Here is a 15,801-nt window from a genome sequence, read left to right on the forward strand (position 1 = left end):
GTCTGTGGCACCAAGACTATGGAATAGCCTGCCTTGTGGTTTGTGTGGAGTCGAGTCTGTTGATTCTTTTAAAAAACAACTAAAAACATTTCTTTTTAAACAAGCTTTTAATCCATGCTGAATAGTTCCAGTTTGTTTATTTATTGTTTTTATTGGTTTTGTTTATGTTTTGTTTTAACTGTTGTATTTGTACTGTATTTGCTGTTCAGCACTCTGTGACCTTTTGTCTGTGAAGGGTGCTATATAAATAAACTACTACTACTACTACAATGGAAGTGGGCAGTGACTGAGATGTAATTTAAATTTAGGATCTGAAATACTGTACCAACTATTTAAAGAGTTCTTCTTTCTTACACTTGGCACTACTGTCACTCCCTGTATAATCAGATACTTTGAAAGTGAAATCTGTCTGATACATGTAATGTCACAAATGTATTGGTCGTCCAGAGCAGTGAATATGTGAAAAATGTTTAGGTTTTAATAGTGACTAACTAAATTTGCTCAAGAATAATTATTTAATTTTACACAATACCACACAACACATACTTTTCAGATTTTGTCACTGTAGACTGTTACTATTTCTTCAACCAAGCCGTGCATGCTGTATCATATGCCTTAGTTCAGTAGTTAGTAAGAAAAAAGGGAGAATCACACGAGATATCTGGAATACTGTTTCAGAAATCTTCATTTAGGAATGAATGGCAATAGCACTGCTGCCTCACACATAGCTGAAGATTCCTGGATTCCACTTTTAGTCTTGGTAATATATATATTGTGGACGAGTGGGCATCCTGCCCAGGATGGAGACAAATTCTTTACCCAGTCGGGATTCCATAATGGAAGGGTGGAATAAGTGGGAGCAATACCTGTCCTGATCGGGATGCCCAAAGACATCAGGAACCAACGGGAAAGCAATTCATCCACCTCCATTCAAGGTGGCAGTGTCTGTCATATAGGGTCCCAGTCTGGATACCCGCAAGGCTGCATGGAAATTGGAGTCCAGAAGTGCATCACTGTAAGATTTCCTGAGGGATAATAGAGGGTGCTGCCAGGGGAAGATCTCCTTGGCTTTCTTGTAGCCCAGAACAGCTTCCAATTGGCCACGTTATGTCACCAGAAGTACACCTGACTCCATAGCTCTTGGAGTCAAAGTCAGAAGGAAGTGGACAACACTCAATTGAAGGACAGAAGGAGAAAGTTTCATTTGTTTATCATGTTTATAATTGTATTTATGGCTTATTATTGGAAGAGGAGTTGAAGAGGTGCTTGGGAAAAGAATACAAATCCTTTATTTTATCCTATCAATGCATAGTACTTTACTGTGTCTGTGGTTCGGGGCTCTCTGGCACTCCCTTGTGGTTACAATATGAAGTCTGCACGCCCTCTACGTCAATGTAATTTTTCGTTCACATTCTAAAGATGAGTGTAAGGGTAACTGGCAACTGAAAACTGATCCAGTGTGGGTGACTGTATGAATATGTTTTGTGATAAACTGGTTCTCAGCCCAGTACTAGTTCTTGTCAAGTTTCCAATGTTGTAGGGATTGGGTTTCTGCAACCCTGAAATGTTTATGCAGGTTAGGAAATGAATTAATTAAAACCCACCTTCTGATGCAGTACTTTTAATTATTTGGCACTGGTCATCACATACCGGTACAGTAGTGACAGGGTGTAACACCACTGCTTTCAATCTTGCGGCAATTCTGCATTTCAATTTAACATCATCAGTCTGTCAGCAACTCTCTTCAAATGAGACAAGACAGCAACATCATTTATTTAACAAAGTTTTGAATACAGATTTCAAAATTACAAAAAATGAAGGGGCAGTAAATAGCAACACCAGGACTGTGAGAGACAGTTAACGCTTCTTCCTCATACAGTGCATCCAGAAAGTATTCACAGCGCATCACTTTTTCCACATTTTGTTATGTTACAGCCTTTTTCCAAAGTGGATTCAATTCATTTTTTTCCTCAGAATTCTGCACACAACACTCCATAATGACAACGTGAAAAAAGTTTACTTGAGGTTTTTGCAAATTTATTAAAAATAAAAAAACTGAGAAACCACATGTACATAAGTATTCACAGCCTTTGCTCAATACTTTGTCGATGCACCTTTGGCAGTAATTACAGCCTCAAGTCTTGTTGAATATGATGCCACAATCTTGGCACACCTATCCTTGGCCAGTTTCGCCCATTCCTCTTTGCAGCACCTCTCAAGCTCCATCAGGTTGGATGAGAAGCGTCGGTGCACAGCCATTTTAAGATTCTTCCAGAGATGTTCAATCGGATTCAAGTCTGGGCTCTGGCTGGGCCACTCAAGGACATTCACAGAGTTGTCCTGAAGCTACTCCTTTGATATCTTGGCTGTGTGCTTAGGGTTGTTGTCCTGCTGAAAGATGAACCGTCGCTCCACTCTGAGGTCAAGAGCGCTCTGGAGCAGGTTTTCATCCAGGATGTCTCTGTACATTGCTGCAGTCATCTTTCCCTTTATCCTGACTAGTCTCCCAGTTCCTGCCGCTGAAAAACATCCCCAACAGCATGATGCTGCCACCACCATGCTTCACTGTAGGGATGGTGCCAGGTTTCCTCCAAACGTGACGCCTGGCATTCACACCAAAAAGTACAATCTTTGTCTCATCAGACCAGAGAATTTTCTTTCTCATTGTCTGAGAGTCCTTCAGGTGCCTTTTGGCAAACTCCAGGCGGGCTGCCATGTGCCTTTTACTAAGGAGTGGCTTCCGTCTGGCCACTCTACCATACAGGCCTGACTGGTGGATTGCTGCAGAGATGGTTGTCCTTCTGGAAGGTTTTCCTCTCTCCACAGAGGACCTCTGGATCTCTGACAGAGTGACCATCGGGTTCTTGGTCACCTCCCTGACTAAGGCCCTTCTCCCCCGATCGCTCAGTTTAGATGGCCGGCCAGCTCTAGGAAGAGTCCTGGGGCCTTATGTATAAACGGTGCGTATGCAAAGAAATGTTGCGTACGAACGTTTCCACGCTCAAATCGCGATGTATAAAACCTAAACTTGGTGTAAAGCCACGTACATTTCCACTGTACCTCATACCTTGGTGTATGCAATTTCTCTGCTCGGTTTTGTAGACTGGCGGCACCCAGCGTCAAAGCAGTGCTACTGTTCCTGTGTGGTCACCCTTTCTTTCTTAGACCCACATTCCTGACGCGGCTTTATAAATACACTGAAATTAACTGCATATTGTTTATTAGTGTAATGCATCTGATTGTAATTAACCTGTAGCAATATAATGGTCCAGGGAATAGCCATAGTATTCCAAATACCATAACTGCTTTAGCGTTGTTACGCTCACTGCATTTTCTTCTTCTTTCAGCTGCTCCCGTTAAGAGTTGCCACAGCGGATCATCTTTTTCCATATTACTCTCACTGCACCACTCAAGAGTATTTATATCACTGTATCTGAGTGGGGAATCACAGCAGCAGCTGATCGGAAAAAGAATTATCGGTATACAGTTTCAAGCACACACTACCTCAGCCACGGCAAAACACGTTAAAGCCTTTCCTGTACGGACCTCGCATTTCAGAAACAGTTTCATCCCAAGAACTATAAACGCACTCAATCAGTCCATCAAGTGCTCCTTGTAGAACTGTTTGTACTTATAAGTACAATTACCCCACTGTAAACTTGCACTACAGTTATAATATTGCACAACCTGCACCACTTTATAAAGCGCATATGATGACGATATCATTTTTAAGATGAAATGCAGCAAAATATGTTGCTTATAGTATATAGATAAAACTTTAACTTCATTTAAATAATCTTTATTGTTAATAATTAAACATGTGAGGATACGGTGCCGCAGCGCTAGCTAGTTCAGGGATAGCTCCTGACTTGCGCTGTATTATTGCTGGTGCTGACGCGACACTGGAAGGATAGACGGATAGAATAATTAAACATGTACTACGAAGATATTTCAATGTTCCTTAAAAGTTTTGAAGAATCTGCATTCTAAGCTTACAGATGGCTTCACGTCTATTACAGAGCTGATTGTGTGACGATTGGGTATTTGGAGAAAGAAAAGTAAGGACAGGAAGTGGAGGTTAGTACGTTTGAAAGAGACAGTACTTCTGTAATAAATTATTTCATCGAAGGTCGCACATGGCGCAGCAAGCCTCTTGCGTGAGATACAAACAAGCACTGTGCCACCGTGTTCCCATGTTTAATAACATGCTTTCATTCCTATCATCATGAAAAAGATATCACGTATACATCTCAGTATTTTAATTATTCAGAGAGCTGTAATATCACGAATGTAATGGATTCTGTGTCCTGTCGGAGAAAGAGAAAGAACGGAAGCACGTAGTGATTCACACACATAGAGCACATAGAAGATCAAACACAGAACAAAGCATTTAACGTGCTACTTGAGAAACTAGTAAAATAAACGATTTTAAGATGAAGTTTATGATGTTCTACTTTAATGACAAAATAAACTACGTGACTAAAGTGGAAATTTCGAGATTAAAGTTCACATTTCGTGCTTTTTTCCCACTGTGTGCCTATTTTTTTTTCTCTGTACCCTAATAAGCTTTCATATGACACTCAGACGGTCTGCTACGAGTCGCCTTTTCATGCCGACTTTGATATGTGACAACTTCTTTTTTATTTCGGGCACTGTGCGACTTTGTGAACTTGAGCTTTCGAATTTCTCCGACACTATGTCACTCGATCAACTTTCTTTTGTTGATTATACCACTGTTTAAACCAACAAATAGTACGTTTTTCCTTTGCCTCCACTTGGTATTCACTGAAATTCTTATATTTTCCCCCGTGCTTTTCCCATTGTCTTTTCACAGAAGGCTATTTATATCGATTTGAATATTCAAAGAGGCATAATTCTGGGAGGAGTTGGGGCAGAACAGAAGGCGCATGCACGTGCGTTACTTTTCACGCTGATCGGGATTTATGTAGTGGAAGAACGTGAAAGTTTGCGTATGCACAGATTCCTGCATCTGGATTTTTCTGTGCGTACGCACATTCCCACTTTTGTGCTTATGCCATGTTATAGTGTGAGTTCTACGCACGGCGTTATACATGAGGCCCCTGGTGGTTTCGAACTTCTTCCACTTACGGATGATGGAGGCCACTGTGCTCATTGGGACCTTCAAACCAGCAGAAATTTTTCTGTAACCTTCCCCAGATATGTGCCTCGAGACAATCCTGTCTCGGAGGTCTACAGACAATTCCTTTGACTTCATGCTTGGTTTGTGCTCTGACATGAAAACTTTTTTCACGTTGTCATTATGGGGTGTTGTGTGTAGAATTCTGAGGAAAAAAATGAATTTACAGTAATCCATTTTGGAATAAGGCTGTAACATAACAAAATGTGGAAAAAGTGATGCGCTGTGAATACTTTCCGGATGCCCTGTAGATCCAGAAGACTAGGCTTCAAGCCTGTTGGCCGGTGTTGAGTTTTCATATTCTCAATGAAGTGAAATGTCCTTTACTCCTGAACTTCAATCTACCAATCTAAGACATGTGTGTTAGATAAACTGGCACCATATGAGTGAGTGTAGGTGTGTGTATGAGTTTACTCTGTGATAGACTAGTATCCCATCCAGGGTTGGTTGCTGCCTTCAGTCCCTGTAACTCTGGATTTGCATAACTAGGTTTGAATATGGAGAAATCATTTTTTCCATCCAAGATGGGTGTCCTCTTCCAAACCAAGTAGCAGTAAACAATGCTTTAGTTTAAAATATATTTTTTATATGTCACTGAAGTAGGACTCCTTCTACCTGCAGAAGAAACATGCTGGATCTTGAAATTTAACATCACCCAAAATTATGCCACTATGCCCTTTTCTTTAGTTTGTTTAGACTAATTAAAATAATGCAAAATGCAAATCCAGAAATGCTGAGAAAGTAACACAGGGCAATTAACTCATTTCATATACATCATAGATCAAGGGACCCCCAACTCTGGTCCTGGAGTGCTGAAGGTTTTCATTCTAACCATTTTCTTAATTACTGACCGTTTTTTCCTGCTAATTAACTTATTTTGAATTAATTTGAATTGACTTGCTCTTGAAGACACAGACCCCTTGATTGTTTCTTTTTCAACAATAATGAGATAAAAAAAACGAGCCAAAACATGACCAGCAAACTGTGTTCATCATACAATATCTGAAAATAAAGAAAGATGAAGGTCTCAGGAATGTTGATCTGTTCAGGATCCCAAAACATTTTAACAGTGCTCTTAGAAAAGAGAAAATCGACGATTTCAGAAATGTATGCTATTGCACAATGAAAGCAGCAACAGACTATGGAATTAATTAATGGGTTTACTTAACAACAAGACTTGGTGCCTAATTAAGCAACTGGTTAGAATGAAATTGGCTGGAGTTTGAGGCCCTGACTTCGTTGGCCTTCTGTGGGCTCACTCACTTCACATTTCATTTCTGTTTGGGTGCCACTTAAGGAAAGAAATAAAGCAATTCAGAGGAATGACGAAGAAATTCGGAGGAACAAATCTTAGAAAACAATTCATTTAAAATGAAAGGAAAAGGAGTTAATTAGCAGCAAAAACTGGTCACCAATTAAGAAAAGGGTTAGAATGAAATCCTCCTGCCACTGCAGCCCTCCAGGACCTGAGATGGAGACCACTGTCATAGATAATTGCAGGCAGGTACAAGTTGAAACACAAATGCACAAAATTAGGATTGCCTTACAGTTTACTGTTTTCTGTACACAGCTGACTCCTTCTTTACTCTTGTTGCTGTCAAAAAAAATAAACTATAAATTATATGAATGAGTTAGAAACTGCTGGATAGATTAATTCAGTAATATGCCATAAAGGTTCAATTAATTTTTTCAAAGGATGTTTCAAAGTTGGTTATATGCATGTTATACACATCCGTTCTCAGATCCTCATAATTCGTAACAGGCTGGGAAGGGGAGTTTATGAGTTTATGGCAGCAGCACTGGGCAAATTGAAACATCGCACAAATCCATTGAATTGCGGGCACACACATACACACACACACACATACCCACATACACACAAACCCTCTCGCTTACTCTGGAGTCAGTTTTGTTGTCTCCAGTGAAAGTAAGCTCCTCGGCCACACGTGGCGTAACGGTATGGCATTGTAACTGCACATTCCACACCGACAACAATGTGGCGTGGAATTCGAACGCAGAAAACTGGATGCGGTAAGCAGCACCGCGTAGAACTATGTACAGTGTTGGCCAAATTATTATAATATTTTGGTTTTCTGCAGTTTTTGTCGATTCAAAGCTAAAAATTACCAATATGGTGCATTATAAATGACATGCAATTCTTTGTATTTGTAGTTACTTATGTAAAACACAAACCAAATAGGTTTTCAACATATATTTAGAAAGTTTTATGGGAAATTAAGGTTTTGTTTCCTTGACACCCTAAATGTCATCCAAAATGTCAGTATTTTGTCCAGCCTCCATGTGCTTTAATCACTGCCTGTATTCTGTTAGGCATGCCTGCAATCATGACCTCTGCACACTTTTTAATGTCCTTGTCGTGAAACCATACATGTAGAAGGCGTTCAATAAGATGTTGCTTGGCTGTGATCCTGCATTCATGCATCTTATCTTTCAGCATCTTCCACACATTCTCTATGGGATTCATGTCCGCACTGTTTCCAGGCCTGTCGAGCAATTGGAGTTGTTTTTCTGCCAGGTACTTCTTAACCTTTTTGGAAGTGTGACAAGGGGCATTATCTTGCTGGAAAATGACATCCTGATGAAATCCTTGAGTCCAGTCCCTTAACTGAGGAAGGAGTCGTGTTTCCAGGACTTGGATGTATTGTTCCTTCCACGATGTGCAGAGGACTCACGCCGTGAACACTGATGGCACCCCAAACCATCACAGAAAGTGGGTGCTTAACTGTCTGTTTAACACAATTTGGGCGGAATTCCTCACCAGGACGTCGGCGCACAAATTGAGCACAGTCCTCAAGGACATGCATCGAACTCTCATCCGAAAAAACAACCTGTTTAAAAAAAATTCAATGTGTGTTCAGTTATTTATTTAGTTAATTAGATTTTAGATGTCACAAAATTATTGAAAATATTCCAGATGTGTTCTGAAGCAATTCTTACCTTTGACCAGTCTTGTGAAGTCCAGTCAGAATACTTTTTCGCACAGTCCAACCTCTTCCTCTTCATTGTCGTCGTAAGAAGAGGTTTTTTCAAGGGAAGACATATGCCTTCAAACCGGCTGTAAAAAGCCGGCGACGCACTGTCCTTGAACTGGCTGCAACTCCATGCTCCTGCCACATCTGTTTCAATTGCTTTGAGGAGGCTTTCCTGTGATGGAGACAGATGTTGACCAGCCTCCGGTCATCTCTGGATGTTGATAGGCGTTTCCTGCCGCACGAACCTTCACGTTTTGGAGAGAATCCTTGGTTGCTTTTCAACTTTCTTCGACAAATACTGACAAATGCTTGAGAAACATTAAGTTTCTTAGCAATCTCCACCTGGGTCATAGTCGTTTCTTCCAGCAAAACTCTAACCTGGCCTTTTTTTCGTGGGCTGATGTCGCTTTTCTTACCCATTCTCGCTTTCGTACAAGTTCCAGAGAAGATTCGCGTCAAACTTCCGCAAAAACTAAATTTGTGTGTTAGAATTTGTTTGCGTGTGCAGGCTTATTTATATATAAGCTCAAACCGTTTTAAAAGGTGTGCAGAAATAGCGAAAATGTCATGTTGTAAAATTGTCTTCAAAACACAGAAATAGGCCAAATTTTAATGCCTTTGTGTCACCCCACAAAATAATATTATTTTCAGACAAAGCCATGCAAAAACTATACAAAAACAATTCTTAATCATATTAATATCCATTTGCAACACAATCTGAGTGATAATAGTGAAAATACTAGCGACATCATTTGATTCAGACAGAAAATTACAACAAACTTCTCAAAAAGATCAAATATTATAATAATTTGGCCAACACTGTACATGTACAAAAATAAAAGAACTGTTTTAGACAAATAAGTAAATACGTTATTACACGCATATGAATTGTGCCATGACATACGTTGGCTAAGAGCCAGTAATATGATTATACAGAAAACTTACCTTGGATGGCCAAATTTTATTAGAAACTAAACCGCAAAGCTGACTGTTGGTCAATTGCTTAATGTTAATCTAACTTAATAAACTTAAAAAAGTTTCCTTTTGTTAGTAGACTCCCTACTGTAAATAATTGACAAGATGGCACAAAGTGCCTTGGAGACCATGACATAAAGTTACAAAGGATGCGCCACAGGAGATGAGCGCTTTTGTCCTTAGGAATGTGCGGAGGAAGACATCTGCCTGGTGACGCCCAGCGAGGAACTCTTATTTTTCTTCTTTGCTTGCCCCAGAGCAAAAACTAGTTCGTATACCTTTAAAAGTGAGAAAGGGTGTAGTCTGAACTTTGGTTGTTGAGAGACGGATCACTTTGGGAGGGTTTTCGGTGAAACACAAAACCTGGCGGTCAGTTCATGGTGTTAAGAATGTCATGAAGTTGTAAAATTGCACGATGTGTAAACTAGGTGAGCAGTCATTTTATCACTTTTGTGGGTCAATTTTCCGAGTAAGTGGAATTCGCTTTTGTCGCGTTGTGCCTTACCTGCTCGACAGGTAAGGTGCAGCTCGGCCTGCTGTAATACTAGGAGGCCGGGGTGGGCAGGCCCGACGTTTGACTTCGGGATGGCGTCATTTTTCTTTCTTTCCTCCACAAGGTATTTAAGCCTTTGCGCGGGTAGAAGACATGTACTTTTAACGTGACTTGGACACGAGTATAATAAGTGCATGTTGTATCTCGGGTATAGGTGTGTGCATTAAAGAAGGGCCATATTGCAAAAAGTATCCCGATAAATTGGCGAGGCTGGATTTTCAAATCGAAACTTCTGATGGAAAACAAGAGGACAAAGCGAGCAGCAGTGTCGTGGATTTACAAATGTGTGGAAGTTAAATTGGTTCAGTTTTCTTTTGGCACCAAGTTGGGGTTTAAGGCGAGATTTGCCTGGACCAACGTCGTAGGAAAGGGGATTACAACACCGTCCATTTGGTTTCCGGAAACCTTATCAGGAATGAATTTATTATTAAAAACTTATCAAATATTACTTTATTGTAGTACGCACTTTTCGACTGGGTATGGTTTTTTAAAAAAACCTATTATATTGCAGAAGTTAAATATTCAAGACTGAAAATAGAAACGCGCATTTAAATGAATCAATGGAAGTGGGGGAAACCGCTATTGTTTAAAAAAGATGTGCTAGCAACCATAGGATAGTTCCATTTTGAGCAGACTAAGGAAACATTCGGCTGGAAAGTGTTTGGTTTTGAAGTGACAGCCTTGAAAAATGTCATTGTTTGCATTTGTTTAAACTGTTCATACAGTCGGTTGTTCTTTATATAACATCATCACAAAGTGCTTTAAGTGGCGGGCCATTTTAAACAGGCCTTGTTTGGAAAGCAATGTTGTATGTTAACAGGTATGGGAGGCATTTTTCTGCAAAAATTTTAAATTATGAAATGAAAATGCAAGTCTGCGACACAAGAGTGCTGCAAAAATTAAAAAAAACAATTTGCAATTTAATTTTCACCCTGACACGCAATGAAGCTGCAAAAGTGAAAAGTAAAAAACATTTCCACTTTGCATTTTCAAGTTCTCAACATGCAAATAGTATGGATCAATGGGCGGGGCTTTGTACCTAGATTTCCCACAATTCTCTCCTGCGTAGCTGTAGAGCCTCTTTAATCGATTTAGAATACTGTACTTCTCATTTTGATTGCTTAATTCACGTGACTTTGATCTTTTAATCCTCGCACTGCAAGCTTCACAGTGAAACTGTCTCGCAAAATCTGATCATGCATAATTGTTGTTCTGAAGTAATTAATGTGCAATTTAATTACAATATATAACATGACAGAAATTGCCCTTTATTACATTTGTTTGCATTGAGGTGGAAATGAGATGCTTTGTATTTTTGTAGTATTATATTGTACCATCAGCACTGAGCACTGTAATGGCTTTTCGGCAGAGGTGCTGGAGAGTCTTGAGGCTCAGATCTGTAACCAGGTCTGCCATTTGCACCAGCAGTACAGGTATGGAGACAGCGGAGAGGCTGACACCTGGACAGGTCCATCACTGCTTCTCTGTCTGGCAAACTCCATTCTTCCAGTTGTGCAGACATCAGCGGAGCTTCAGGATAATGAAGCTGGAGAAATGTGTGGCAGATGGAATGGCCACTGACCCCAAGTTAGCCGTGAGAAGCAGGTCTAGTGGTAAAAATGTGCAAGCAAAGGACAAGGCAGATCATAGAGGTGGTGTGGGGCAGCGGTGAAGGCAGAGCTTCAAAGCTGAGATGCAGACCTGAAACACGGTTTGCAGCGCTAGTACCAATTTCTTTGCGGTTTTTGTTTACTAAACATCTGCATCTCCACACCAGGAGGTTTGCCTGCTTGGCTGTAGCTGACATGCACTGAACACCTCTGCTGCACCGAAGAACAGCACAGCATTTAACATCCTGGTTGTGCCATCTGAAAACCCCGCACTTCCAAACCCTGCTGATGTGCCCTCAACACTAGCTGCATGACCGAAATGAGAAGGAAGACCACCGAAACGACCACCCAACTGTTTTGACGAGTTTGTACGCCATTGCAAGGAGTTGGAAGTGGCTGCTGGGGACAGTGACTTTGAAGCAATGGCACAGGACAGGTTTAAATCGGTTAGGGATGAGTAACCAAAAGACTGAGCTGGCATTGTATCCTCAATGGCAAGAGTGCTATAAAAATGGCAACTCTGCACACTTGCTTGGGTTTTTCAAACTAGTGCAGCAAAAGGCAAGCAGTCCTTTTTAAGGATAGCAAGCCACCTCAAAGAGCAGGGAATCAAGCTATTGCAATACTGTGCTGATACACTATAATACTAGAGAAATACAAAGCATCCTGTTTCCACCCCAGTGTAAATAACTGTAAACTATGATGTAATTAATATAGGCTAACTTCTGTCCTGTTAAATATTGTAATTAAATTGCACGTTAATTGCTTCAGAACTGCAATTATGCATGGTCTTCAGATTTTGTGAGATGGTTTTGCTTTGAAGCTTGCAGTAAGGGGGTGAAAAGATCAAAATCACATGAACTAAACACAGTTTAAATGAGAAGTATTCTACAGCTACGGAGGACAAAGAATTGTGGGCAATCAAGGTACAAAGCCCCGCCCATTGACCCCCCTGCTTTTCACTTTTGCAGCTTAATTGCAGTTCAGGCTGAAAATAAAGTAAATGAAATAATCTGTCTGTAATTTCAATTTTTGCAGCATTTTGGTGCTCAGACTTTGAAAATGCAATTTCATTTTATAATTTTCATTTTCTTTTTTTCAAAAAATACCTCCCAAATTCTTATTTCAAACATGTATGCCTTTAAGTTTTTGCTCTTTTTTCTAAGAGATCGGTCAAGTGCATAATTAGTAAACTATATTTTCCCATTAAATAAGAAAATGTAACGCACTCAGTTTTGTTTAACAAACATCAGTTTGCCTATCCCAGCACAGCTGTGATCATATTTCCTTATCCATTAAAGAAAAAAGGGTAGATGCATAGCTCTAAAGAATACAGGAATTAACAGCTTTGTAAATCCGTATCAGGGTTTGAAGGATCATATGATATCGTGCAGGAAGCCAGAGTAGCCAAGCTAGTTGAGGAGTGATGCATATTTTGTGTCAAAGGCTGTGGAATCTGAGTGGTGTGGCAGATATTGGGCAGAAAATGGGGGGGGTTGGCGGCTGGGGGTTTATCAGCACATTTTGCGAATAGAGGTAAAATGGAATTATTGCTAAATCAATTTATCTGTTTAGGGTTCTAAATAAATGTAAAAATCTCACAATTGTAGCATTTTTTTTTTTTTGGAATTTATTGCACCTCTCCAGCTGTTGGTCTGTTTTGAAAGACAGTGATCCCACTCCTGAATGCTACTGTTGCCAACAGTAGTGTGATCGCAGTAGTGATCTAGGAGGTCACAAGGAACCGGAAGTTTCTCTAATACTGATTTATACATTTGTGTTAATTAATCCTCTATAAGCAATGATGTGCATAGAAAGGAAGGTTTGCAGCTTCACAAAAGCAATCTGACCTCTGATTTGCTGCTGGTAATTTTAGATGAAGGCTTATCGAGAGAATTTTGTGTGAAGCAGTGATTTAAAAAAAAAAAAAAAAAAAGGTTCCACAATTTAACAAAAATATATATTGACTTCTTGCCAAGTTTACCATTTATGAAGCAAGAAGTATAAAGGCTTGAGGTAGCTTTTAATTAACAGAACAACAAATTGGTGCTTAATAGAATTTAAATGTTATCATAATTTGGTGACGTTTAGTGATGTTGCTTTGGGGGTCAACGCTGGGGCTGCTGCTACTTTTTTAATATATGTATATGATTTGGATAAGAATATAAATAACAAGCTGGTTAAGTATGAAGATAATTTGGATGGATAAAGACAGATAATTTAGAATCTGTTGAATCCTTACAATGGGGCTTGGGCAGATTTGTTGCAGATGAAATTTAATACAATACTTCACATTTATATGTAGGAGCTAAAATGTTAGATTTTAGTGCATTGGGGTCTGAAAACTTAAGTACACCTTTTATGAGAATGATTCAGAAGTCATAGTGGACTCTTCATTATCAACTTCAAGTGTTCAGATACCATTAAGAAGGATAACAATGTTAGGTTATATAGCACGATGTGTAGAGTGCAAGTCCAAATGGATTATGCTGAAGCTTTGTAACACACTGTTTAGACCTCATCTGGACTACTGTGTGCAGTTTTGGTCTCCAGGCTACAAAAAGGATGGGGTGTTGTGTGTAGAATTCTGAGGAAAAAACTGAATTTAATCCATTTTGGAATAAGGCTGTAACATAACAAAATGTGGAAAAAATGATGCACTGTGAATACTTTCCAGATACACTGTATGTATACAGTCCTATGAAAAAGTTTGGGAACCCCTCTCAGCCTGCATAATTTACTTTGAACAAAAAAGATAAGTGGTATGTCTCATTTCCTAGGAACATCTGAGTACTGGGGTGTTCTCCGAACAGATTTTTAGTGAAGCAGTATGTAGTTGTATGAAATTAAATCAAATGTGAAAAACTGGCTGTGCAAAAATTTGGGTACCCTTGTAATTTTGCTGATTTGAATGCATGTAACTGCTCAATACTGATTACTTGCAACACCAAATTGGTTGGATTAGCTCGTTAAGCCTTGAACTTCATAGACAGGTGTGTCCAATCATGAGCAAAGGTATTTAAGGTGGTCAATTGCAAGTTGTGCTTCCCTTTGACTCTCCTCTGAAGAGTGACAGCATGGGATCCTCAAAGCAACTCTCGAGATCTGAAAACAAAGATTGTTCGGTATCATGGTTTAGGGGAAGGCTACAAAAAGCTGTCAGTTTCAACTGTAAGGAATGGAATCAGGAAATGGAAGGCCATAGGCATAGTTGCTGTTAAACCCAGGTCCAGCAGGCCAAGAGAAATACAGGAGTGGCATATGCACCGGATTGTGAGAATGGAGGTGATCTGTGGGTTGTCTGTAACCAAAGACCTGCAAGAACATCTTGCTGCAGATGGTGTTTCTGTACATCGTTCTACAATTCAGCGCAATTTGTACAAACCTCTGTATGGCAGGGTGATGAGAAAGAAGCCCTTTCTGCACTCGCGCCACAAACGGAGTTGCTTGTATGCAAATGCTCATTTAGACAAGCCAGATTCATTTTGGAACAAAGTGCTTTGGACTGATGATCCAAAAATGGAGTTATTTGGTCATAACAAAGTGCTTTGCATGGCGGAAGAAGAACACCGCATTCCAAGAAAAACACCTGCTACTTCCTGTCAAATTTGGTGGAGGTTCCATCATGCTGTGGGGCTAGTTCAGGGACTGGGGCCCTTGTTAAAGTCGAGGGTTGGGTGAATTCAACCCAATATCAACAAATACTTCAGGATAATGTTCAAGCATCAGTCACAAAGTTGGTTACACAGGGGTTGGATATTCAAACAAGACAGTGACCCAAAACACAGTTCGAAATCTACAAAGGCATTCATGCAGAGGGAGAAGTACAATGTTCTGGAATGGCCGTCACAGTCCCCTGACTTGAATATGATCAAAAATCTATTGGATGATTTGAAGCCGGCTGTCCATGCTCGGCAGCCATCAAATTTAACTGAACTGGAGAGATTTTGTATTGAAGAATGGCCAAAAATACCTCCATCCAGAATCCAGACACTCATCAAAGGCTATAGGAGGTGTCTAGAGGCTGTTATATTTGCAAAAGGAGGCTCAACTAAGTATTGATGTAATATCTCTGTTGGGGTGCCCAAGTTTATGCACCCGTCTAATTTTGTTATGATGTTTATTTTGTTAATCTAATAAACTTAATGTCCCTGCTGAAATACTACTGTTTAAATAAGGCATGTCATATGTTAAAAGGAAGTTGCTACTTTGAAAGATCAGGCAATGATAAACAAAAACCCAAAGAAATAAGAGGGGTTCCCAAACTTTTTCATATGACCGTGTATGTGTGTACCACTGTTTAAACCAACAAATAGTAGTATGGTTTTTCCATGCCTCCACTTGGTATTGCCATTGCCTTTTCACAGAACGCTAAGCTTAAGGGCTATTTGTATTGATTTGCATATTCAAAGAGGCATGATTTTGGGAGGAGTTTGGGGAGTGGCAGCAGGCGCATGCATGTGCGTTACTTTTCACGCTGACTGGGATTTATGGAGTGGAAGTTGGCGAACA

General features: G+C 40.0%; 3 protein-coding genes across 3 annotated transcripts in view; 1 reads left to right on the top strand and 2 right to left on the bottom strand.

The window, feature by feature from the left end:
• Positions 1-8,182, bottom strand: part of LOC114665028 (uncharacterized) — a 33,971-nt gene extending 25,789 nt beyond the window's left edge. The window contains exons 1-2 of the mRNA XM_051918959.1: positions 8,117-8,182; positions 7,548-7,706 (exon numbers count right to left, since the gene is read on the bottom strand). Coding sequence (XP_051774919.1) covers positions 7,548-7,706; positions 8,117-8,182 — 225 coding nt within the window. The remainder of the gene's footprint in view (positions 1-7,547; positions 7,707-8,116) is intronic.
• Positions 1-15,801, bottom strand: part of LOC114664624 (CD276 antigen-like) — a 233,561-nt gene that overhangs the window by 117,797 nt on the left and 99,963 nt on the right. The gene's annotated exons all lie outside the window — the stretch shown is intronic.
• Positions 9,387-15,801, top strand: part of LOC114664321 (keratinocyte-associated protein 3-like) — a 55,552-nt gene continuing 49,137 nt past the window's right edge. The window contains exon 1 of the mRNA XM_028818401.2: positions 9,387-9,554. Coding sequence (XP_028674234.1) covers positions 9,542-9,554 — 13 coding nt within the window. The 5' untranslated portion in view covers positions 9,387-9,541. The remainder of the gene's footprint in view (positions 9,555-15,801) is intronic.

This window comes from Erpetoichthys calabaricus, chromosome 14 (genome assembly GCF_900747795.2).
Source record: "Erpetoichthys calabaricus chromosome 14, fErpCal1.3, whole genome shotgun sequence".
In the NCBI taxonomy this organism is placed as follows: Eukaryota; Metazoa; Chordata; class Cladistia; order Polypteriformes; family Polypteridae; genus Erpetoichthys; species Erpetoichthys calabaricus.